This window comes from Glandiceps talaboti, chromosome 19 (assembly GCF_964340395.1).
Source record: "Glandiceps talaboti chromosome 19, keGlaTala1.1, whole genome shotgun sequence".
NCBI lineage: Eukaryota > Metazoa > Hemichordata > Enteropneusta > Spengelidae > Glandiceps > Glandiceps talaboti.
This window is the reverse complement of record NC_135567.1, coordinates 14,232,512-14,257,805: the sequence shown is the minus strand read 5'-3', so window position 1 is coordinate 14,257,805 and position 25,294 is coordinate 14,232,512. Positions and strand designations below refer to the sequence as shown.

The 25,294-nt window shown below is 36.5% G+C and overlaps 2 protein-coding genes and 1 non-coding gene across 3 annotated transcripts in view; 1 reads left to right on the top strand and 2 right to left on the bottom strand.

Moving 5' to 3' along the window:
* LOC144450023 (E3 ubiquitin-protein ligase DCST1-like) overlaps positions 1-9,025 on the top strand; it is a 12,684-nt gene extending 3,659 nt beyond the window's left edge. The window contains exons 6-15 of the mRNA XM_078140589.1: positions 250-377; positions 747-901; positions 3,794-3,893; positions 4,584-4,679; positions 5,039-5,165; positions 5,751-5,867; positions 6,557-6,699; positions 7,516-7,629; positions 8,098-8,283; positions 8,939-9,025. Coding sequence (XP_077996715.1) covers positions 250-377; positions 747-901; positions 3,794-3,893; positions 4,584-4,679; positions 5,039-5,165; positions 5,751-5,867; positions 6,557-6,699; positions 7,516-7,629; positions 8,098-8,283; positions 8,939-9,025 — 1,253 coding nt within the window. The remainder of the gene's footprint in view (positions 1-249; positions 378-746; positions 902-3,793; positions 3,894-4,583; positions 4,680-5,038; positions 5,166-5,750; positions 5,868-6,556; positions 6,700-7,515; positions 7,630-8,097; positions 8,284-8,938) is intronic.
* Trnak-uuu (transfer RNA lysine (anticodon UUU)) lies at positions 2,531-2,603 on the bottom strand. Its single transcript has one exon. It is a non-coding gene; the product is annotated as a tRNA-Lys (tRNA).
* Positions 9,026-9,820: 795 nt separating the features above from the next.
* Positions 9,821-15,208, bottom strand: LOC144449892 (origin recognition complex subunit 4-like). Its single transcript, XM_078140437.1, has 11 exons — positions 15,069-15,208; positions 14,748-14,838; positions 14,257-14,418; positions 14,031-14,079; positions 13,184-13,332; positions 12,415-12,588; positions 11,806-11,892; positions 11,198-11,306; positions 10,650-10,745; positions 10,432-10,499; positions 9,821-10,006 (listed from the first exon to the last, which is right to left on the bottom strand). The coding sequence occupies exons 1-11, from the start codon at positions 15,206-15,208 to the stop codon at positions 9,821-9,823; spliced, it is 1,311 nt and encodes a 436-aa protein (XP_077996563.1).
* Between the last annotated feature and the right edge of the window lie 10,086 nt (positions 15,209-25,294).

The following is a 25,294-nucleotide window of genomic DNA, read 5'->3' as shown; positions in this document are numbered from 1 at the left end:
TGAGTCAAACCGTTCCAAATCGCAGGGTTTTGTCACTACGAGTCGATAGACGATATATGCATCACTCGTATATTTCCTTGACTGAATCAATATATTCTTCCTTGTCTAATGACTCATAGTGACAAAGGCCCCTTAGGTCACTCATATTTTCCTTGGCTGAACAAAGAAAAATATTGCGGAGTAATATCTAAATATAAGTAAAGATTAGAGATCTTATCCGTCCTATTTCTCTGTCCCTTTTACGGCTAGGTTTTGACTCTCTTTGTGATAGCGGGACTGACGAGTCTGTAAACCCAGGATTCGGTGAGACGTACAAAGAAGCCGACGAAGCAGTCAAGGAATTTGACAAAAACTTTGAAGTCAAAATGGGCTGGGAGGTAAGACACCGATTCTAGTTTTGGTTACCATGGTAGCACAGATGACGACAAATCCACAAAAGAAATACATTTTTATTTCTATAAAAAAAATGTGGTGAAATTGTATAGTAGAAACGCAGTCCATCGTACATGTGTATTATTTTACACATTCCATACATTGGTGCATAAAATGAAAACCATTCGAATAAATTATTTAGGCAAACATTTCATTCTCGCGAACCAGAGCATATTTTTCGTTGACCAACTAAAAATGATAGTAAAAAGGCTTATAATTTGATGACGAAATTTTTTTCGTTAAAATAATTTTGGCGGGAAAGGTGACTTTCGGTTTGACATAACATAACTTGTCGTCAACTTTCTCACCCAAAGGTCATCGAACAACCAGAACAGCTTAACATGCGCACTTCGGATGACATCAAACTTGCAGTAACCAATGAATTCGAGTCAAGGAAACGATGGTTTGTCGTCATAGCAACACTCATCAAAAGTGTCGTCGCCTTCAACTTTGTACTAATTTTCCTTAGGTAGGTGCTACATGGACATGTTTGCATTCAACCAAATCTGATTAAAATCTGATGTGGTGGAAGCAGCTAGATGTCTTATTTACCTCTATTTCAACGTTTTGTGTTTTGTTCTGGGTGATTGCCAATCTGATTAAAATCCGATGTAGATGTCGGCTAATCGTTCATTGCTATTTTACCTTCGTTATTTTGCCTAAACTGACCTTCTTGGTACATGTTTACATTTTTTAGCCTGATCGCCTCCTCTACATGTACCAAGAAGGTCAATTCAGGCAAAATAACGAAGGTAAAATAGCAATGAACGATTAGCCGACATCTACATCGGATTTTAATCAGATTGGGTGATTGCCGCCTTTTCAGCGATCACCTGCAGCTGGAACAAAACAAATGTCACAAAACGATGGAAATAGAGGTAAATAAAGACATCTAGCCACTTTCACCACAGATTGCATTTAACCCCTCCCTGGGAAATATTGATCTAAAACTTCGAGAGACAAGATGGAAATGATATAGTATCTCTTTTCATGCCACCGGTATGCTGATGTTTTCTTGTGTTCAACAGTTTATATAATATATATAAAATGAACAAAAAAAATGATATAATTTAGGGTTTTTTTTGTTCATTAATGCGACACAAGGTGGCATTATGCTCTTTTTTACTCAAGTGAAAATACTTAAATAAAACTTCATTTTATTATTTTTAGCAGAATGTCAATGTCGAAGCATGTCTTGCTTGTACACAGGGGTGTGTAATATTTCATAGATTGTTGTTTTCTTATTGCTTAGAATGTCGTTTTCTTAGGAAAATATCGTACGAATCTTGCTGCTACAAATGTACCAATGTCTATACTACGAAGAAGTCTCTTCATGTAGGAATATATATTAATCAAAATGTTGTTATATTTAGTCTGTAGACCTGGAAAACAACAATCTATGAAATATTACACACCCCTGTGGTCTTGTATATAGCATTATAATTGTCTTCTGACATTGTTAGAACCGTTTATTACAAAGTAAGGTTTTCCTGAACATTTTTTGATACATATGATAAATCGGATCGGATCGTTTATGGTTAGATCTAGACTGTCGACAGTCGCTGGCGCCTTTTTTTCGTACGTTTTATGATCCGGCGCAACACTATTAATCGCATACTGATATCGGATTATAGTAGTATTGCACCGGATCGGAGTGCGGTAACGACTTCAGTTTAGATAAAACGTGGGGAAAAAAAGGCGCGAGCGACTGTCGACAGTCTAGGTTGTATCCTAATGCCAGGTTTGAGTTCAGTCAGTTGCAAGTGATGGTTAACATGGTTCAATAAGTAGAATACTGTGAGTACCTTTTAAATATACAGTAAAAATCATGCCAAAATATGTATAAACTCACTTTCATTTTCCAACATTTGGATAAAATATCAAACTCACTCTCACCTTATATCGCGTCTCCTACCCATGCCCGGAAAACATATTTTTCAAAAAAAATTGTCACGTCGTTTGGTTTTGGAAGTATCATTGCTGATGTCATCCGAAGTGCACTGAACATTGAAGAAGAAATCTGGTCTTACAAGTTATATGGGAGAGGAAAAGTCTTTCAAATAGCTTATGAAAATTAGTGAAACCTGTAAAAGATGTGCGCCCGATAAGGGGGTCGAACCCTTGACCTTAGGATTAAAAGTCCCACGCTCTACCGTCTGAGCTAACCGGGCTCATGTACAGTAGCGCTGAGTCCAATAGTATAATAATGTAAATACGGACTTTAACCGGTCAGACAATGGTACGCTAATTCGATCGATTATTTTAGCATACAATCCTGATCCTTGTTAGATTCCCGTACAACAGCTGGACTTGTATGTATTTGCACTTTGACCTTTCGACGTGTATGACATTTTCCCGCCAAATTCCTTTGACGTCATTTCTATTCTCATTCTTGGGCCAACCCCGTTGACATTCTCTCTCTATATTGATTATACCGGTGTAGACTTGTCACGCTTTACCCCCTCTTATAATTTATATGCACTTGTACCATGCTTAGAGTGGTTACATAGTCTTGCAACCCGGAAATGTCCTTATGTACTACCAGATTATAGTGACTATAGGGTTTCATTAGGTAGCGCTATGTTGTTATGTCTTGTGGTTTGTTCACAGGGGACCCAGGAACCGTGTGAAACGTTGTACATGTCTAGTATACCCCCACGAGTATCTGTTTATTTGCTGGTTTATTTAATTATTTTATTTGTCCCTATACTTGTCGTTCGTTTGCTTGCTCATTTGCCATTTATTTGATAGTTTATTTATTTGTTTGTTTGTTTTGTTTTGTTTTGTTTTGTTTGTCACGCGGTTCCTGGGTCCCCTGTGGTTTGTTGTTACAAATGACAAAAACAAAATACAGTCACCTGATAGCGCAAAAGGGTACATTTTATCTCACTGTGAACACAAATCAACATCACTGTCGGATGAAACAAGGAAGATTCAAAAAAAAAGTTATTTGTGTTAAATTACTAAGGTTCCACTATAAGTATAAGATCTAGATATGATAAGTGAATCCCTAGCCAAGTAATTGAGTTAGTTACTATTTAAAGCAGTCAGTGTAACCATGTAACTTATTACCTCAGACCACTTTTTAGTTTTAGTGGTCTTAGATATTACCCCCAAAAAATGGCGGGAATGACAACAAAAATACATGATTACACCAACACTCATGCATTCTCGCACACCAGAGTTATTATTTCTACCACCTCTACGTGGGAGGCTCGTTAAGAACGTTGCCGTAAAACAGGCCGTGGTTGAATTGCGACGATGACCAACACTATACAGAACACAACTGTGCAGCAATATCAAATTGCAAATATAGACCAAAATGATTGATTATTTATTTGTTTGTTTGTTTGTTTTTCAGTGCCCATGGTTACCATAAAAAGTACATCGGTGGAATAAATTATGATAATGTGTATATGACGTCATACTTTATAAAAATTGAGAACAGAAGAAAACAACAGGTAGGTTAAATTATTTCAAGTTCGAAAATCAAAACAACTTTTTTTTACTTTGAATTTTGACCGTTTGAATAGCGTGCAGTAAATAAACGGGCTCTGAAAATAAAATAAAATACCTTAACGATCATTTAATAAATAATATTTGTAGATGAAATAGCAAAATAGAAACGAAAGAAAGAAATAGAACCCATCTGACATGTGATATATTTGCATAACAATAGTTACGAAATAAACAAGGTCATTCAAGGTCAAACGATACGTTGTAACAAAGCGAAGCGTCTAAAAGAATTCCGCGCTTCAACAACACATTGCAATGATGGATTGAATCTTCAGTTATTCAAAGATGAAGTTAATAGGTCTTAAGCTTTAGATATAATTCGAAGTAAGAAAATAATAAACGCTTGGTTCGGATTTTAAGTTTGCTAGTTAGATTAAATATTGTTTGTAGAATTTGAGATGGGAAATTAAAAACAACAACAACAACAACAACAACAACAACAAAACAATAAACAAATCTCGATAATCTATAACCTATACTTGATTGGAAAATGTGACGTCATCATAATGTGTGTATGCTATTTTTGTGGTTAGTTTGATATGATGTACGTTAATTCTGTGACGTCATCAAATAAGTCTTCTCTTTGTGGCAAGTTTGATATTACGTTAACTTCGATGACGTCATTATTCTTTCAGAAGAAACGAATATTGCTTCCTCTGAAGAAAGCTGAGAAATCTGAATTGGTTTTCCCGACAAGATTGGCTCTGTTACCAGAAGAAAGGGGTAAACTGGTAAGTCTTGCTGGGTTTGCGTCAAAAAAATAAAAATTTAAAATAAAAACAAATTGTTATTATAAATTTATCATCGATTTTGTTTTCTCTGGGGGTGACTACGTCGTATTGACAACGTTATAAACATTCTTTGTTTTCTCCTCGATACGTTGTACTGATGACTATATGTTTGCATGTCACAATAGCCAGATTTTTTTCTCCGGGGGTGACTACGTCGATTTGACATCATTACATTCTTTGTTTTCTTCTAGATACGTGGTACTATGACTATATGTTTGCATGTCACGATAGCTAGATTTTGATTTCTCCGGGGGTGACTACGTCGATTTGACATCATTATATTCCTTGTTTTCTTCTAGATACGTGGTACTATGACTATATGTTTACATGTCATGGTAGCCACCATTATAACACTGTTTGATTATCTACTCTATCACGTGATGGATATTGTACACAGACACAGTCAAGTTACTATCACATTACAAGGTATGAAAAGATTGACTCTCTCTCGCGCTCTTTCTCTCCCTCTCTCTCTCTATGCTGACTGTCTCTGTGTCTGTCTGTCTGTCTGTCTGTCTGTGTCTGTCTCTCTGTCTGTCTCTCTGTCTCTCTGTCTGTCTGTCTCTCTGTCTCTGTCTCTGTCTCTCTGTCTCTGTCTCTCTCTGTCTCTCTCTGTCTCTCTGTCTCTCTCTGTCTCTCTCTGTCTGTCTGTCTGTCTGTCTGTCTGTCTCTCTCTCTCTCTCTCTCTCTCTCTCTCTCTCTCTCTCTCTCTCTCTCTCTCTCTCTCTCTCTCTCTCTCTCTCTCTCTCTCTCTCTCTCTCTCTCTCTCTCTCTCTCTCTCTCTCTCTCTCTCTCTCTCTCCCAAGTGTGGGCTTCAACTACTAAATATAGTGAAAACTGAAAGAACATCTGTAAAAAAAAATTCACTGAACTGAACTGTACTGACTTTTTGTTAATAAGGACTGCATTTGCGATTAAACCATTTAGTCTGAAATAGATATTGTTTCACTGCCCTGCCACTATTTAATTATAATCATGTGCTATACAAAATATGCAAATTTAAATTTACAGGTACTCATGTGATTCGTCTTGCTATTCACGGTGAGGGCGCTGTTGCCCATCTATTCCAAACTATGTTATCTGGATTTAACAATGAGCACTCTATAGACAGTGTAACTACTAACACAGGTAAGTGTCACTAAAGATTGTAGTTGTATTCTAATATAGTCAATGTATCATAGAATGCACCTTTGGGACAAATTTCCCTGAAAATCAAAATTCTTCAATTCTCTCCTTTGCCATAGGATGAAAACTTGTCCCAGGTCATATAAAATAAATTCAAGAATCCATAATATTGTTTTCAAGGAAATCAAAAGTTCTAAAAATCACTCCAAAATTTGCCATATGTAAGCCTGATTCTAGTCCCTTTGAAATAATAAAAGAAATTTATAGATTCAACATCATAGGAAAGATCAATCATCAATCATTTTATTTTCAAATACAGTTAATAGACATTGTTGGCGGCCATATTGGGTGGAGGCCATATTGAATGGTGGCCATATTGGATGGTGGCCATATTGGGTGGTGGCCATATTGGATGGCAGCCATATTGGATGGTGGCCATATTGGATTCTGAAATGACTAAATTTTGATATCATTTTCACCTCTATGCTAAAAATTTGTATGGTGACCCCATACTTTTTAAATTTATTTTAATTTTTCATTGGCTAGCGTTTTCTTGAACAGCAAAAAGTAACAGCAAAAGTTAAGTTTATTTCTAAGATGCATTCTATTTTCATAGTCTAGATGTTTGCCTTTTGAGCAATATAAAATCCACATGTTCATTCCTATTCGTTATTTTATTATTTCGTCATCAGACTGTTTACCTCAGCCAACTGCTACATCATCAACAACATTATATATGATCTTTGGTGGATGGGGTATTGTATGGATTCTGTTCTACGTACAAGCATTCGGATTGAGATTGCGTCGTGTTATCTGCTCTTATTTCTATCCGAAGGTAATGAATATAATTTGGAAGCTGATTATAATCTTGATGACGATGGGAGATGCTTGATTCATTGTATCTGCCATTTTGTTATAATCACCATAATTAAAAGTGGCCATATAGCTGAGGAGTTGGAATTTATTTTGGAATTTTAATTCATAAAACAATTTTGTCATGGCATCCAACTTGAAAAATCACCATGAAACACCAGAGATAAAGTCCTTATTTGTAAGTTAATAAATAGCAAAAGGTTAATAAATGTGTAAAATGTTTTAGCTTTTTTGCAATGTATTGAGTTACACACACATACTTTGTCAATGTTGTTTCACATTGATTTTTCAAGTTGGGCGCCATGATAAAATTGTTTTATAAATTGAATATCAAAATTAAATTCTAAATCCTCATCTATATGACCACTTTGATATTGCAAAGGTTATGTTTAAAAGTGCCATATAAGTCCACCCTGAGATTTCAAATTATTTTTTCTGGGACTTCACCCTAGTTATTTTTACCTCATGTCACTATAATAAATAAATTACTTACGTACTTACATATCTAATGGTCTACCAGTCTTACCTATCGCTAATACACTATTCTGCTATCCTAACTAACTTTTTGCGAAAATTCAAAAAAATCAAAATGTCAGTTAGCGGAATAGTGTACTAGCAACAGTCCTTCAAGTCTACAGGTAGGCTCCCCCATACCTACAGTAAGACAGGGTTGGGGGGGGGGGGACAACAGATTAGCACAGTCAATAACATGTTGTAAATTGAAAATTGTGTACATTTCTGTGTTCATTTCGTCATGACTTACAATATTGTCTTTCAGAGAGAAAAGAAGAGGATTCTCTATCTATACAATGATTGTCTACGAAAACGTGTCGGATTTCTGAAACATATGCAGAAACATGTCCAGAGATTAGCTAGAGAGGAGAAACTGATGGTAAGTCTCTGGATGCCAAGGATTGTGGGATTGCTGGAGTTGAAGTATTCTTGCTTAAAGTTCAGAGGTCGTCTGATATACATGTCTGGGTGAAGGGCTTTTTGTCATTTGACAAACAAGTGTCACGATTACTCAAACACCTAAACAGCGGTGATATAATGCACCGCTGCCTTCTATGGTGGCTACTTTTGCCATATCACAGAGTTTACGTCACACGTTTACTACTTTAATAAACTATATATTTAACATAAAACATCCATGGTGCTAATAATAATTAGCTTATTGATAAAATAGACTGGCTCAATTCTAAATTATGTCCCGTTAAAGTATGATTATTTCCAATTCCACCAAAAGCTAGTACAGCCTATATATACCAAGGTAGTAGTTGGTATGTCAACCAGCGACCAGTGTCTGAATTGGCCTACTGTGAATTAAATGTTAAACTTTGTGTGATACGTTCATTGACAGGCAGATATTAGTATTTTAACCTCACTACGGTATACCTATCCTACACTGTGTTGTTGCCTGGCTTTGTTTGGACTGGGAAAGAAACGATGTCTAATATGTGGTGACAAAGAAGATAAAAACACTCATCATTGTGAGGGTGAAAATTGCAAGATGGCTTACTGCCAGCAGTGTTGGCAAGATATTGAGGTAAGTATTATTCAAGTATTGTACATTTGACCTTGACTTGAAAGGTCAAGGTCATTGGAATATAACTATTGGTATATTACATAATATGTTGGTGCTCTTGTTGAATTTGTTCACATTTAATCTTTATCAAGCAGATTTAATTCTCGCTATCTGCAATACAATTCTATGCATCGCTAAGGAGTCAAATGGAACACAGTCTCGTGACCGCGCTTGCATTTGTCGACACCTACACTTCTGGTCGCCTATGTCAATACACGTGAATGTTTCTTCCAAACAGTTTAATTTGTAACAAATAAGATAAACGCAAGTTTGAAGCTCATATAATTATGGAGGTGGGAAATTTAAATAGGTACAGTATCTTTCCAGAGCAAAATTACAAGAGATGTCTACAACTGAAAATGGGAAAGAAACATTCGTGTGTATTAGCATAGGTGACCGGAAGTGTAGTTGTCGACATTAGAACGCGTTGTCGCGCGACTTCGTTCCATTTGACTCCACATTTATGTGTAGAATTGTATTGCAGGTAGCGAGAATTGCTGTGCATCTTTGATGTAAAAACAGTGGTCATACATCCTGGTACTCTTATTTGATGTTGACCCAGAGGTCACACATCCTGGTACTCTTGATGAATCTTTTCACATTTCATCTTTTTCAGGAGGAGTGCTATGCATGTTCACCATTTTCCTATCAAGACAGTTCGTCAGACAGTGATATGGCAGACAGTGAAATAGAAATGGACTAAAAAAATACCATCACAAACAAAACATTTATGTAATAAATGACAAAATATTTCAGTTTAATAACAATGTATAATCTAATACAGAAAAGCAAAGATTCGCTCCAGAAAATTTCATTATCAGGAGTGAAGATTTGGTACATGTCAAACTAGAATCCACTTGCCCATCAGAATTTGACGATAGATTCTCTGGAATTATTATGCTTTTTGTGACAATTCATGGATTATTTTGGCTACATTTCCATATTTTGATCAAGTTACATCACTCTGAGTCAAAATGAATCTAAATATTTTCAAAAAATTACCAAAATATGAAAATTTCTGTTGATTATGATATTGGAGGTGAAGATTGTCGTACTTATGAAATACATACATTCAGGACTCTCAAATATCCAAGACATTCAGTCTAATGGATGTCGATAATAAAATGGCAGTGGTAAACTAAATCTAAATAAAGTACATTAGTAAACTAAATGTATCAAATATTGGAATATTATTTGTTTGTGTGTGTGTGTGTTTGTGTGTGTGTGTATGTATATATGTATGTATGTATGTATGTATGTCTGTCTGTCTGTCTGTCTGTCTGTCTGTATGTATGTATGTATGTATGTATGTATGTATGTATGTATGTATGTATGTCTGTCTGTATGTGTGTGTATATTTGCCTGTTTATCTTTTTTATCACAATTGAAAAATTGTATATTCTATATTCTGTGAAGACTGTGTACAAAATGGCAGTTGAAGACGTTCCAAAATATGTAAAACTTTGCATATCCATAATATATACATATATTTGCATAATTATGCATTAATCTCCTGTAAGTTCCAATGCTTGACCTCTGTGGGACAGTTTGGGTATTTCAGTAAGGCGTCACTAATTTGTGATGAATCCACAAGTAAGGTCATAGGTCGATACTCTTTCTGTGACCTTTGACCCCCACCATCAGCTGGCTTGATCAGTTCTAATGTTTGCAAATGTTCAAATGCCTGAAAGAGGAAAGAAATGTGTCACAAACAAACACTATTAACGAAGGACACCAGCTACGTACTAATTTATATTTCGTGGAAACGACTATTGCACTTTTACGATCGTAACGAATAAAAGTGCGAAAGGAAACACAGCAAGCACGAGTGCAAATACCCTGATTACCCATACTGAGACTCATTAGTCATAACATTATATAATCATTACATACGTTACATACAGTAAATTTCGGTTTAAGTAATTTCATGAACATTGAATGATCATGAGCTCATTTTTCAAGCACTGTAGAATCAGTGATCTAATCACAGGTTGTTGTGATGTAGAATGACCAGGGTATATAATCCATATTTTCTGTTCAAAGGCAATAACTTGGTTTGTGCATGCAAAAGTATTGATAATTTGACAGTGCTAAGAAATGGTAACTTACCTTTAAGACGACTGGTTTTTCATAACACTGTACAGAATGTCCTTTTGCCTGTACAAATCGTTGGTACTCTGAAAACAAAATGAATTTGTTAAGTTGAAAATCAACAAATACAGTTCACAAATCTCACCAAGACTACATTCCATCTAAAACAGATTTATAGACATTTAAGTAGCGTAATATATATATGTCAACGTTGACTGAAACAGATAGTAACTTACCGTTATAAACCATTTCAAAATTGACAGGGTCGCCATCATACAAATTTATTAAATGTTTCATAGCAATTATAAGACATAGCTCAAGTACAGATATTCCTGAAAAGATACAAAAAATACTAAAAATTAGTATTTTCATGGTTTTCATGGCATTGTATCGAGAAATGTGCAATGCATCATGGAACCAGTCATGGGTCTCTAGAATTGGCCAGTGAGGGCGGTACAACATTACGTATCTTACAATCCCACACAATACAGAGATGGCTGTGAAACTTGGGATTCATATTCAAAGCAGTTCTCACACAATGAGTGGAAATTTCATTTGTAGGATATTGTTATCACTATGGCAACATATTTCTTGAAATTGTTGTATTTCATAACTTGTCACAAAGGCAATAAATATTAATTTTACATTCTTGCTTATTTTTTCCATATTTGATAATTTTCATTCGTTTCCCACTTCTACATACATGGGTGATGATGTCATCAACTACATCATATCCCTGTTTCCATGGTAACACAGTTGCCATAGCAAAAATTATCATCCTTACCATGAAGCATGGCAGCTTTAGAATCCATCGTTAGGAAACGACTAGATTCCAGGAAATCAGTGTTCTCCAGATGAGGATGGACGGAGCTTAACTTGCAAACAGGAAGGAGCTATGGAAAGTCAGCGGGAAATGTGTAAGGAGAACAGAGAATACAAGATATATTATTAAGTTTAGTTAATTCTACAATCATCACTTTTAGTATCAATTTTGTTGCACCCATCAATTAGGTGAAAAAAAATGTTATTGTCATGGTAACACATTTCTTGCCATTACTGTATTTTATAACTTATCAGTGATATCAGAGCTTGGACATTTTTATTGTCATGGCAACACATTCCTTGTCATTACTGTATTTTACAACTTACTATCAGCGATTTTAGAGCTCACACATTTTATTGTCATAGCAACACATTTCTGGAAATAGCTGTACATTTCTTAAATTTACTATCAGTGATTTAAGAGCTCAGACATTTTTATTGTCATGGCGACACATTTCTGAAAATTACCTTATATTTTTTAACTTTAATACCATCGATGATTTTAGAGCTCAGATATTTTATCACCATGGCAACTCATTTCCTGAAATTTCCATATATTTAATAACTTACCATCAGTGATTTCAAAGCTCGAATATTTTTATCGTTGCCATACTGTCTCCTCAGTAAATCTTTCATCATGGTGTCTTCAGATAAAGTCTATAGAAATCAACATAGTGAATCTATTATTCTACCATGCACAAACCATAAATATGGAATTTATACCCTGCTTGTTCTACATCACAATAAACATGCGTTTACATCACGGTCTACGTCACAGGTTCTGTTGTGTTCGAAATATGAGTCAAAACATTCCAAATTGTCATTACTTTCCCTGATTTTTCTTTGATGTTACTGGTGATGTTACTCCAAAACATTTTTTCTCTGTTCAGTCAGAAAATATTTGTAACCTAAGGGGCCTTGTCACGACTCGTTTAATGTCAATGCATACCTTCTTTACTATTACATTTGTCTTCTGGTGATGATAATGATAGATGTAGTCGGGATGTCATAGATAATTTTTGATAGAATATGTGACTGAGAATAAAACACTTATTGCCTTGCCGAATTCGGGCACTAGTCGACGTATGATAAATTACATCATAGGATCATTTATATATATATTTGAATACAATGTTTGAGTTCGGTCAATCATAATCAGTGGTCAAACAGTGTACTCACCTGTATGTGTTTATTCCATTTTTTTACAAAATTGGCGTTAGAGAACGTATTGGATAAACTTAGTATGTCTATGAAAGCCTTCTTATAGTCTTCAAAGGTCAACGAACTAAAGATATGGATTTGACGATGAGAGAACCGTGACTTGACTCTTTTCTCCAGTAATTCTACTACATCCTGCAATATAAAAAAGTAAACAAATAACAAACAAGTACACCTAACTATAAACAGCGCCCCCTAGTGACTCAGTCATGACGATGAGAACCGTGACTTGACTCTTTTCTCCAGTAATTCTACTACATCCTGCAATATAAAATAGCAAACAAATAACAAACAAATAGACCTAATATAAACAGCGCCCCCTAGTGACTCACTGTCATGACGATGAGAACCGTGACTTGACTCTTTTCTCCAATAATTCTACTACATCCACAGGGGCTTGAATGTCGGCAACCCCTATAACCAGTTAAAAGGAACAACAAACATGGCATACATTCTTACAGAAATTGTAGCTTTAGGGTCCAAAAAACATTGCTAAAATTGGTGAAAGTTACAGAATTACTGATAATTTTTATCCTGAACTTTTGGCGGGAAAATATATTTTGTCACCAAATGGTCAAGCAAGAGTTATCAAAACATAAATTGTACCTTTTACTGTCAAATAACATTTCTGAAATCAGTAAAAATGACAGATTTTGTACCAAATTTAACAATTTTTAAGCGAAAATTTCTGTACCAAATTTTTGGCGGGAAACCAAGAAATGAAACTTACCAATCTACACGTCAGACCGATGACTGCTATAGGTGTCTGAGCTGACTGTGAGATATCGAATAAATTATACAATAAAGTCTGATTTTTATGATGTGCAAATAAATCAAACTCATCTAAGATGAACAAAACTGGTCTTGATGCCTTGCCACCTACCAAAAGAAAAAAAAAATACCAAGAAATTATTCTATTTTGCATTTGTCATTTTTGTGGCATCAGAATAATGGTTAAGTCATTCATTTGTGTCTACATTATTGATGATGTCATTGTATTTTGACTTCACAAATTTGTGATGTCATCGTATCGTGACTACAGGCATTTGTGATGTCATCGTATTGTGACTACAGGCATTTGTGATGTCATCGTATCGTGACTACAGGCATTTGTGATGTCATTGTATCGTGACTACAGACAATTGTGATGTCATCATATTGTGACTACAGGCATTTGTGATGTCATTGTATCATGACTACAGGCAATTGTGATGTCATCATATTGTGACTACAGGCATTTGTGATGTCATCATATTGTGACTACAGGTATCTGTGATGTCATCGTATCGTGACTACAGGCATTTGTGATGTCATCAGATTGTGACTACAGGTATCTGTGATGTCATCGTATCATGACTACAGGCATTCGTGATGTCATCAGATTGTGACTACAGGCATTTGTGATGTCATTGTATTTTGACTACAGGCATTTGTGATGTCATCGTATTGTGACTACAGGCATTTGTGATGTCATCAGATTGTGACTACAGGCATTTGTGATGTCATTGTATTTTGACTAATTTTTAAGAAAAAATATCAACTTCTGAATAAATACAAACGTATATTCAAAAACTTACCACTTTTTAATGCCTCCAATAAAAAAGCTAGGGTTTCGGCAAAAGAACCCTAAATAAAACAAAGAAAATAAAGAATAAATTTATTGCACACATTTACATCGTGAAGTAAAGTGAACCATATCCTGCAATTTGGTTTATAAGTTGTAAAAACAAATCACAAATCAAGTATAGTGTGGGCACTAATTGAACACCAGAGGGCAGTATATAGCTATGTGATCGTACTTACAAATACACGATCCCCGACCGTGTTTTCTAGTTGTAGTTGTCTGGTGATTTCTTTCAGAGCAATTCTGTCATCAGTCTGCAGTAAACCATTCAAGTGAACTTCTAACAGATTATCTTTGATACTTTTCTCCAACTTCATTTCATCCACCACACTCTGTAAAAGCTGAATATACAAGTGTGTTGTTTTTTACATTTAGTGCATTAGTGGAGATGTTTGTTTGTTTGTTAACATAAACTTTTACTCAAGTGAAAAAAAAACCTTGATTAAAGTAGCCATATGGATGAGGATTTGGTTTTATTTTGGATTTTTAATTTATAGAACAATTTTATCATGGCTTCCTACTTGAAAAATCAATGTGAAACAACATTGACCAAGTCTGTGTTTGTAACTCAATAAATTGCAAGGATTGTGATGGGTAGTGTACATTTTGGACAACACTCATAATCTCTGCCTGCTATTTATAGTTTCAAAGTTCAAAGGTTAAACATTACCATGGATTTTCCACTCCCTCTAGGTCCGATAACCAAGGCCGAATTACTCTCTCCCATTGTAGCACATCGTTTTACAAGATCTAGGATGTGTCTGATAATAAAAACAAAAGGTCAAAGGTCAAGGGTCACTAATGTAAAAACATGAGTCTGTAGTAGTCACCAGTTTGATCACACCCCAGTTGTCTTCCTCCAACAATAACAATATGTAGTAATGAAATTTCTACTCACAGAGTCAAACAACTTTTGGTTCATAAGTTTGCAATGTGTACCGGGTGAAGAAATGATTCTATACCACATATAGCATATGGACTAGTACTTTACCTTCTTTGGTTTTCTATGCCAAATATCTCCGTCTGTGTATACGTACGACATAGTCGTTCTCTCAGTATTCGTTGAACTTCGCGGATACAGTCTTCCCCTGATACCTTGACAGAGGACGCTGCTGATTTTCTGCGGCTCATACTTCAAGTTCAAGACCAAGTCAAAAACAGAATGTTGATGACAAGATTGTTTCGTTTAATCACTTTCAATCCTAGAGAAATTGCGCCACATCACTAGCAACGTTCAGACACACAACTTCTATCTCCCACAGCTTAGGACACGCACGATCACACAGGCGTACATTTCCACGTTTTCATGGAGGCCGCCATATTTAAAGATATCGTTATATTTACAAACTGTTGATTCGTCAAAGACTTTTCGTGCCTCTCTATATTTTACACCTAAGTAAAAATTGTACGGGACCTAAAAAAACAAAATTCTGATTTTAAAAGGGGAATATGATTCAAACGAGTAAAGAGTGAAATTTTCAGTCCCACGTACAGTAAATACGCGTTCTCATAGCGCCCTCAACGAAACTATTCCACGAGCTTTTGTTTTCTCATTATTAAGACGGAAACTAAATTGTTACGTCATATCAGACGTATGTTGAGGAAATAATATTTTGTTAGACGATTCTGATTTATTATTATTGGTTGATTATGCATTACAATTAATATTTCAAAATATTTATTAATATTTCTTAATATATCACCATATGTTGTATTATAATCACTGATTTGATATAAAATTAAAGTGCCAAAACAGGGAGCTGTGAGTGAAGATGCCGAGTTCCTAGGATTTTACAGAAGTCTTTTGTTTCCATCTTAATATGTGAAGTGAACACACACAATCACAACACAAAACAAACACACACACACACACACACACACACACACACACACACACAATCATGACATGTCAAAAGTATTTGATAAATTCTGTATACAAGTACTATAAACACTGTAGACACACTACATGTACACACACAGACACACAGACACACACAGAGGCAGACAGACACACAATATCATGACATGTCAAAAGTATTTGATAAATTCTGTATATAAGTACTATAAACACTAAACACTACAGGTACAGACACACAGACACACATACATACACACCACATAATCATGACGCGTCAAGTATTTGAGAAATTCTTAATACATGTACTATTAAAAACACTGCACTGTAGACACACTACAGCTACACACAGACAGAGACAGACAGACTGACACACACACAGACAGACACAGACACACACACACTCAGACATACATACATACATACATACATACATACATACATACATACACACACATACACACAACCACAGAATCATGACACGTGTCACAAGTATTTGATAAATTCTTAATACATGTACTATTACAAACACTGCACTGTAGACACTACAGCTACACAGAGACAGACTGACACACAGACAGACAGACACAGACACACACACACACTCAGACATACATACATACATACATACATACACACACACATACATACATACATACACACACAGACATACATACATACACACACACACACATACACACAACCACAGAATCATGACACGTGTCACAAATATTTGATAAATTCTTTATACATGTACTATTGTAAACACTGCACTGCAGACACTACAGGTACACACACACAGAGGCAGACACACAGACAGACACACAGACACATACAGACAGACACAGACACACACATACATACACACACACACAAAGACAAACACACACAGAGACAGACAGACACACACACACACACACACACACACCACAGAATCATGACACATATCACAAATATTTGATAAATTCTTGATACTATTTACTTCACAGATAAGTAAAGTCCAATCTACATTACTAAATAGTGGAACAGAGTTAGAACATAAAAGTAAACAAAAAAAGTCAAAATTCTCATTCAAAATATACTAGCCACCACATCACCTTTGTGTCATGCCCATTGAAATAAGGACGTTATTTTTTTTTAAATACTTCCCTGCAGTATGAGTTTCCTGATTTAGATTTCACATTTTTTTCAAAAAAGATAATTTTTTGCTCCATCATCATATTCATTGTGTTTATGACACTTCCATGCACAGTTTGTGTTACTCCCATTGATTGGATAATAGTACAACAACATGGCGCTGTCAACCAATCAGTATAGGTGTTAGAAATCAAGTCTTGAGATGCTAACAGCCAATGATTGTTGTTCAAGCAACAGTTTGTGTTACTCCCATCGATTGGATAATACAACAACATGGTGTTGTCAACCAATCAGTATAGGTGTTAGGAATCAAGTCTTGAGATGCTAACAGCCAATGATTGTTGTTCAAGCAACAGAGGAGTTTGTGTTACCCCCATCGATTGGATAATGGTTAACAGTATGGTGTTGTCAACCAATCACTAAAGCTGTTAGCATTCGAGTCTTGAGACACTAACAACCAATCATTCCTTTCCTATCAAGAGGGGACCACGTAAAAACACAAATCGTGAACAAAACTATCGTACCCCGCCACTTAAAGCTACCCTAGCTGCAACTGAACATTTGTTGAAACTTTTTCATTATATATAATAACTTCCACATAATATCGTACACCGTGAACAGTATTGAATCACTAGGCTGTAAGGTACGCCGTGACGGAGCGCCCTCACACATTAGCCAACCGCTCCCACAGAGGCGGCCAGCGAGGTCGGAATGTCACAATCTCTCCCAGAGAGGAGGCCGGTGAGGGCGGAATGTCACGACGTATCTTACAGTCTATTGAATCACCAGTTGGAAAACATATCCATGTAGCTGTACACATAACATAGTGCAATAAATTTTGGATTTTCACTCCAAACTCTGTGATCGCGACCTCGACCTATTCAACAATGAAATAGACTCCTTTTATGGAATTTTGACAATTTTCATTCTTGTCTGATTGCAAAATAATATCCAGTTACAAGCTAGTGCAGGTTTCACAACGTGTTCAAATTACTGTTTTGGAGTCCTAAACACAAAGGAATATATATGCCTGTTCTCAACTGTGTAAACCCTGATGTGTCCGCCCTCTCCTTGGCAATCAACATCTAAATGTCTATTTGTGTTACTACATAGCTATGGTACATGCATTCTAATTTTCTACTAGCTTGGATCATTCACGCTGGCTGATTTCGACTACCGTCCCTCTGCAGATGTTCATACCCTTGTACTTTACGGCAGATCTTGCGCAACAAAATACCTCCCGTTTCCAACACCCTCCATGAGAGTACAGTGACCCGCATTTTATTTATACCCAGACTGAACTACTTACCATGGAGGGGTGGTGAGGTTGTTGTGGAGGGATGATACTAACTTAAAATATGTCCATTATGAAACGAGTTCAGTTGCGCTAAAAACAAGGCAGATTTTGCGAACGGTAGCTGACTGATCCATCAATGTCAATTATTGAAAACACAAGGTTAAGCATTTGCGGAGGGAGGTTGGTCGAAATCTGCCAGCGTGAAAAGTCTCAGCTAATTTTCTACCTATCTACGACTGCAGATTTCTTTATACAGCACAGTTTGTGCAAACTTGGCACAAAGATAATGTGATGTCTTCAAATAAATCATACCATTTCACCCCTATTTCTGGCAGAGTGGACCACCCCCACGATGGCAAGCAGTAGGAATGTACCACTCTACAAGGGGGAGTCGGTGGCATCAAATTTACCATTTCATAATTCTGGCATTTACAACAAAACACCTCCCGTCTCAAACACCCCTCCATGAGAGTACAGTGACCCGCATTTCATTCATAAACAGACTGAACTACTAACCATGGAGGGGTGGTGAGGCTGTTGTGGAGGGACAATACAAAATATCTATTTTTTTTTTAATGTGTGGAGTGTGAACGTTACATACACATTAAATGGGATACTTGTAATCCTACACCCAATATAAATAATTCATTCAAATCTCTCCGTTCCCTGTCGTTAGCGTTCTAGAGTACTTGGAATCCAAGATCGAGAATCACGCACGCTGACGTATCTTTAGTCAGTTCATGAATGATCTCCCTAACAAGGTGCAGGTATACAGGAGAGTCGGACGCAACGCGAACTCTAAATTCTATCATCTGTGAATCCTTCCAGTAATTAATTTTCAAGATTAATACCATGATTTACATTCATGTCTCAGTTAGCTTCCAATATTTGATTTCGTATTCAAGTTGCCATGTTAAATGTTAAGCCAAGACTCCCTAGCAATAAAGGTATTCACAGACCAGAATATGTTTATCCTTTCGTTGCGACAGGTCTCAGTACATAGTTTTGGTGCAAGTGCACTGTATATCGTATATACATGAATTACTAATTTTTTTTTTCAATCACTTCTTTATCTTGTTTTTGCTTTTTAGTATTTTTTTTCAAATTAATCCACTAAAATGAAGGATACATTTTGATTCTGCGCTAAAACGGAACATTTCTGCACTATAGTCTGCTACACTTGACAAGTCCATGTCCTTATAAGGTAAAACTACATTGTAATCATAAATACCATGTTTACTATCATAAGGACACCTCTACACCAATTTTCACTGGCCTAGGTAGGCTTAAATCAGACCCCCTAGGCACAAAGAAATTATTTCATTACAAACAAACTGAAGCAAGGTTAAAATGAAATCTCGAAACTCCAAAAGAAAACTACAATTCATGCAAAAATCACCAAATCAAAGTTTAAAACATGAAGCCAGCTTTTTGCTGCTTTTTGCACGGAACTCAAAGAACTAATATTTCTCGTTTAAAAGAGTGAATACACATAACTTTGAAAGCTAAAAAAAAATTGGTGCTAAAATGGCTGTAATGAAATGCTTATAAAATACTCGGGAATATTGGTAGTTCAAAACTTAATAAAGTCTTAACAATATTGGACAACTTCGTATTTTTTCAGTAAACATTCTCAAAAACCATTGTTTTACAACAATAAGCAAAGTCCCATCCCCCCTTTATTTGGCCACAATCAGTAGTGGTTTCAACCCTGTTTACATAGCACAATATGTTGTTATGTAAAATGAGGGTCCTACCAGTATTCTCAGGGGTGGTTTTAATACCAATGTCCAAAGATCCCCTTTGGCCACAAGAAATGGTTTCTGCCACTTGATAACATTAGTGTCGTTATAGCAGTACAAAGTATTGTTATGTAAAGTTTGGGTTCTACCATTATTTTTAGGGGAGAAGGGGTGGAACTTTGGTTTGTATCTTTTCATATCTTCACATTGTAGAGATTTATACTTGTTTACTGATTTTTTACGGAAACATTTTCTCTACCAACGTCCCTCAAAAATAAAATCTAAGCTGAAAAAAAGGAAAAGATTAAAAAGTTGTACGTGCATTTTACTTTTGCAGCTGCTTACTGGTATGTTTGTTTTGTTTTTCTTCAGAATAAAAAAAATGATTTGGTCAATTCTGAGATAAACATATTAAGACAGCACGTAACTGAAGACGGTTTGTTTGTTTGTTGTAAATGTGATATTTTCCAAGTTCACCAATTTACCTCCTCTTTGCAACATTCAAACTGATTAGCTGGTGGTTTTCTTTTATCATTTATTACAGCCAATCAGTGCTATCCTTGCATATGTCTACAAGAAAGGTGCAACCTGATTGGTTGGTGTGTCTTTGTAAATTTTTGTCTGAGCCAATTAGTGTTATCCTTACATATGTATAAACGAAAGGTTGTAACTGATTGGCCACTGATTTATTGTACTTTTTGTCTGAGCCAATCAGTGCCACCCTTGTATATGTCTGTGAGAAAAAGTGTGTAGTTTGGTGTACTGCAAAATATCAATATTACAACAATACCACTGAGTGTTTCCTGACTGATTGGCACTGTGACCTTTACAATATGACCCTTGACCCCAGAGGTCATTCACTCGCATGAACATCATCAGCTGGGGGGTCATGACCAGGGAGGTCATAGGTCACACTAATCACGTAAACTGTTATAACCTGGATGAAGATTGGTCAATAATCATGGTTGTGAATAAAGACCCATTCTGATTGGTTGGTGGCCATTTTTCTTAGTTGTGCAAACCAATCGGAACGTTTCTTTAAAACCAGTGTGGATAACGTCTCTAAATATAGTATGCAGATATGAGTCTGCAAAGACTACCTATAAGTTCATGGTTTTGATTCCTGATAACGCACCAATTGGATCAAATGTGCAACCTTTCAAACCAGGTGGTATGTAAATGAGTTCAAGTGCATAATCCAATCAAATTGAAGGTTGACACCAGGTGGTAGGAGCATTAATTGGCAAATCGGACAAATCTGACCAGGTGAACAACAGGTGAACAATCTTAATTCCCTGACAATGTAAAGGGGATTAAAGTACATTTGCATTTATACCTACGGTGGAATTACGCAATCCGGAATAAAAATGGAAAAATTATGAATTTGAATCAGCTGTCTTGTGTTAACTGTTGGAATACAGTAAATGTAAATATCCTGAGAGACTTCCTTTAAAATAGAATTTATAATCTTAAAAGTCAAATACTGTTTTGTATCAAATCTTATTAAAATTCAGACGTGGGTAGCCCGTTTTCATCGCGATTCATAATTTTGCGTTACTGTCTCACTAACAGCTAATACTACTCAGCGTTTTCTGGCGTGGAAAGCCTGTTTTCATCGCAATTCATGATTTCGCCTACTACTCAGCGTCAACCTGTTAATTTTCACGAAATTTTCACCGAATGACTGTGCATATCATACACATTTTATGTTCCCCAAGAACAATTACTTCAATAAGAAATGGGCTTCCCACAGACCACTCATTACAGATATTAAACACACTCCTGCCGACAAGCAGGCACTGTATGTGCACGCACACATATCACTTGTAACTTTGAATCAATACACTTGTATGTGTCAAAATCTGAGCCTGCAATGTGATGACTTTCAATAGCTTGTTCGTTCCAAGGAGGATGTGTTTGTGTCTATGTATTAGTAGGGGTCGAATGATGTTGTTTATATTTGTATTGAGTGGTCTGTGAGAAGCCTGTTTCTTATCTATCTAAATTGTTCTTAGGGAACATAAAATGTGTATGATACGCAGCCATTAGGCGACCCCTCGCCGTTTTACCTGTAAGATTCTGAGCGATTACTGAGACAGCAAAGAACAATCATAGATTGTGAGATAATAAGGCTAAAGACCTGCACATCATAATACTTGCTCTTGTATTTCAGTTTTCTATATTGAAGATTTTGATAAAAAATTTGTACATAATTACAATTTTTTGATTAGTTATTTTGGGTTTTTCCAGCCTAGGTGTTCATAAGGAGTACTCTTTTAAAAGGCAATAAAGACGAGGTTATTTTAATCTTAGGCAAAAAAAAAAAAAAAATTGTGTTTCCGATAACCGGACCGATCCTCGTTTAAGCCGCCGACCCTAAGCGTTTTTTAAACTTTTAAAACAAAAAGATAAGATATATTTTGTCTTCTTGGCCTTCATGCACGTCTGTTATCTTTCCCTGGCGATGTTTGTACGTATTTTATCAAACTAATACAGAGGGGTATTCTGACCAAGATTTTGCTTGGTTTTGAGACGAAGCAATATTTTTCATTAATAAAAAACAATTCAAAAGAAAAAATCATATCAAATCAAATTCTGACCTACCTACCCTACTCTCTGAGATCATGTTATCAGAAACCCACTATTTTTTCCCGCCTTTCCGCTGTATTTCTTTATCCGAAGAGATTCAGAAAAATCATTTTTTTTTTCACAAATTCTGCATAACTCAACCTCACTGGAGTTCATTATAAAAATTGGCAATCTGGCGTAGAAGAGGCCTTCTGTACACTGGCAAGGCATTCTGGGAAACACCAACTTAGGAGCTTCAGATCTCTTTAAATAGTCTGCATTTTTTGGACTAGGGTTTGTTTCCCAGAATGCTTTTAGGTTGCATTATTTGAGGAAAGTATTTACCAGCAATCAACACCATGAACTCTTAGTAGTAGTATTAATCAGCTGCTGATGTGTCAAAGTTCAAAGTTCAATCAAAACAAGTGTAATATTCCTACTGAGTTGAGGGATCAATTTGGTATCATTTATGACAATCTTAAGTGGCACAAGTCATGCAGACGAATGCCTAGGGATTACATCAGTAACAAGGCTAGGTGGCATGGTATCATTTACGACAATCTTATGTGGCATCAATTTGTTTCTAGGCAGAGTTGTAGTCAAATGAAAGATTCACTTGTTGCCAATTACAACAAGGATAGGAGGTGCAATATATTTTCAAATAACTACAAACTTAAGGGGTCTACTGTTACCCTTTACAAGATGCTTAAGGGGCATCATTTTTATTTGACAACATCATAATCAAGGTTCGATTTTTTTAGAAAAGACAGTGAATGTGGATGCCACCAATCCTGTTGTCAATGTAAAACGCTGCGTTCCTATTTTAGGAACTTCGACATGACCAGAACAACTCAGTTTGGAGTATCAAACGTTTTTGATTGCTTTTAAGAAGAAAACTAAAAAATGCTGTTTGCACCATAGAAAAAGTCCCCATCATTATCTGTACATTAGTTGTATCTATTCATCTACTGTCAATTTATAAGAACAGTCAATGTCCTTGTTGTCATAGATACCCTGTTATCCAATCAAAACACAGTCAAATACATCACCTTCCATTGGACATATTCCTGACACCAGAGTGTGCTCAACTGTATCCACTTTGGTGATATAAATAATGCCTTGTTATTCCTGCCACTAGAGGGCGCTCAACTATACTTACTTCGGGGTTATAATTATGGGGGTTAGCAGTGGTGGGCACAAATTGTAGTTGGTACTACAAAACTAGGCAATAGATGTAGTGGGTCCTAATGGTACTAGGAGCACTGAGAGCTGCCTTAGCACTAGTTGTACTGGGCATTCAATCTGGGTATCACCAGTGCATGGCATTAGCTGTAATTGACACTAATTGTACTGGGCATGAGCAGTACTGGGCACTAGCTATACATGACACCGGCAGCACAGGGCACTAGATGAACTTACAGTGGACACAAGCTGTACTGGACACTTGCTATACTGGACACTAGTTTAACTTTTTGTGGACACTAGCTGTACTGGGTATCAGTTGAACTTTTTAAGGACACTCGCTGTACTGGGCACTGGCTATACTGGGCACTAACAGTACAGGACACTAGCTGTACAGGACACTAGCTGTACTGGGCATTGGTTGTACTGGGCACTGGCTATACTGGGCACTGGCTATACTGGGCACTGGCTATATAGGGCACTGGCTATACTGGGCACTGGTTGTACAGGACACTAGTTATACTTGGCACTGGCTATATAGGGCACTGGTTGTACTGGGCACGGGTTGTACTTGGCACTGGCTATACTGGGCACTGGTTATAGTGGTTGTACTGGGCACTGGTTGTACTGGGCACTGGCTATACTGGGCACTGGTTGTACTGGGCACTGGTTGTACTGGGCACTGGCTGTACAGGACACTAGTTATACTTGGCACTGGCTATACTGGGTACTGGCTGAGTCAGGAATACATACCAACATCAGGAATGCATTTCATCTATGCTGAAGACTTGCGATGCCAATATTTAGCACCATATAATACGCCATCAAACAATGTGAATGTTGTGTCTACTTTACCACACTACTGAGTTAAGTACTTTGCGTCATTTCAATTTTAGGTGGGATTCTCCATATTTCAAGGTTAAATGTATGTGTCATACGGATGACAGGAAGTCCTACCGATAATTCCTAGTTACATGCTCTATTTAGTACCCATGTCCCCCTCCCCTCCCCCCTCTAGTTAAACAATAATATATCACAGATGGGGGATAGTAGTTGGCCTGAAACATAACATTCATAACACTTTGCAAAATGCTGGTGGAGTATGGAGAAGAGTGTGTCTTTTGCGACTTAAATTAGCTGCTTGAATAACTGGCAGTGTTAGATTCACGCCTTAAGCATGGTAATAGCCCTGTTTACATATAGTAACAGCTCCATTGACACAATGTCATAACAATAGCCCTGTTCACACTTGGGTAGGTTTTCATGTGTGCATCCACATCACGATGTCCTGCTATTGCCCCAACTATGGATAATCAAACACATACTGTACTTTCCTGTGTATAATATAATCCCTGTGTTCGTTTGTAAACCTAACCCTCATTATGGCCTGTTTTACCACCTCGGGATTGCTTTGTGTCGTCTTCCTATGAGGTTAT

What these genes read in the sequence shown, in the direction of transcription:
- LOC144449892 (XM_078140437.1), bottom strand. Translation starts at nt 15,208, where the DNA reads ATGAGCCGCAGAAAATCAGCAGCGTCCTCTGTCAAGGTATCAGGGGAA. An exon ending in CGGTCGGGGATCGTGTATTT is followed by an intron (nt 14,080 to 14,256) that starts GTAAGTACGATC and finishes TGTTTTATTTAG; the next exon opens with GGTTCTTTTGCCGAAACCCT. An exon ending in TAAAGCTGCCATGCTTCATG is followed by an intron (nt 10,746 to 11,197) that starts GTAAGGATGATA and finishes GTATCTTTTCAG; the next exon opens with GAATATCTGTACTTGAGCTA.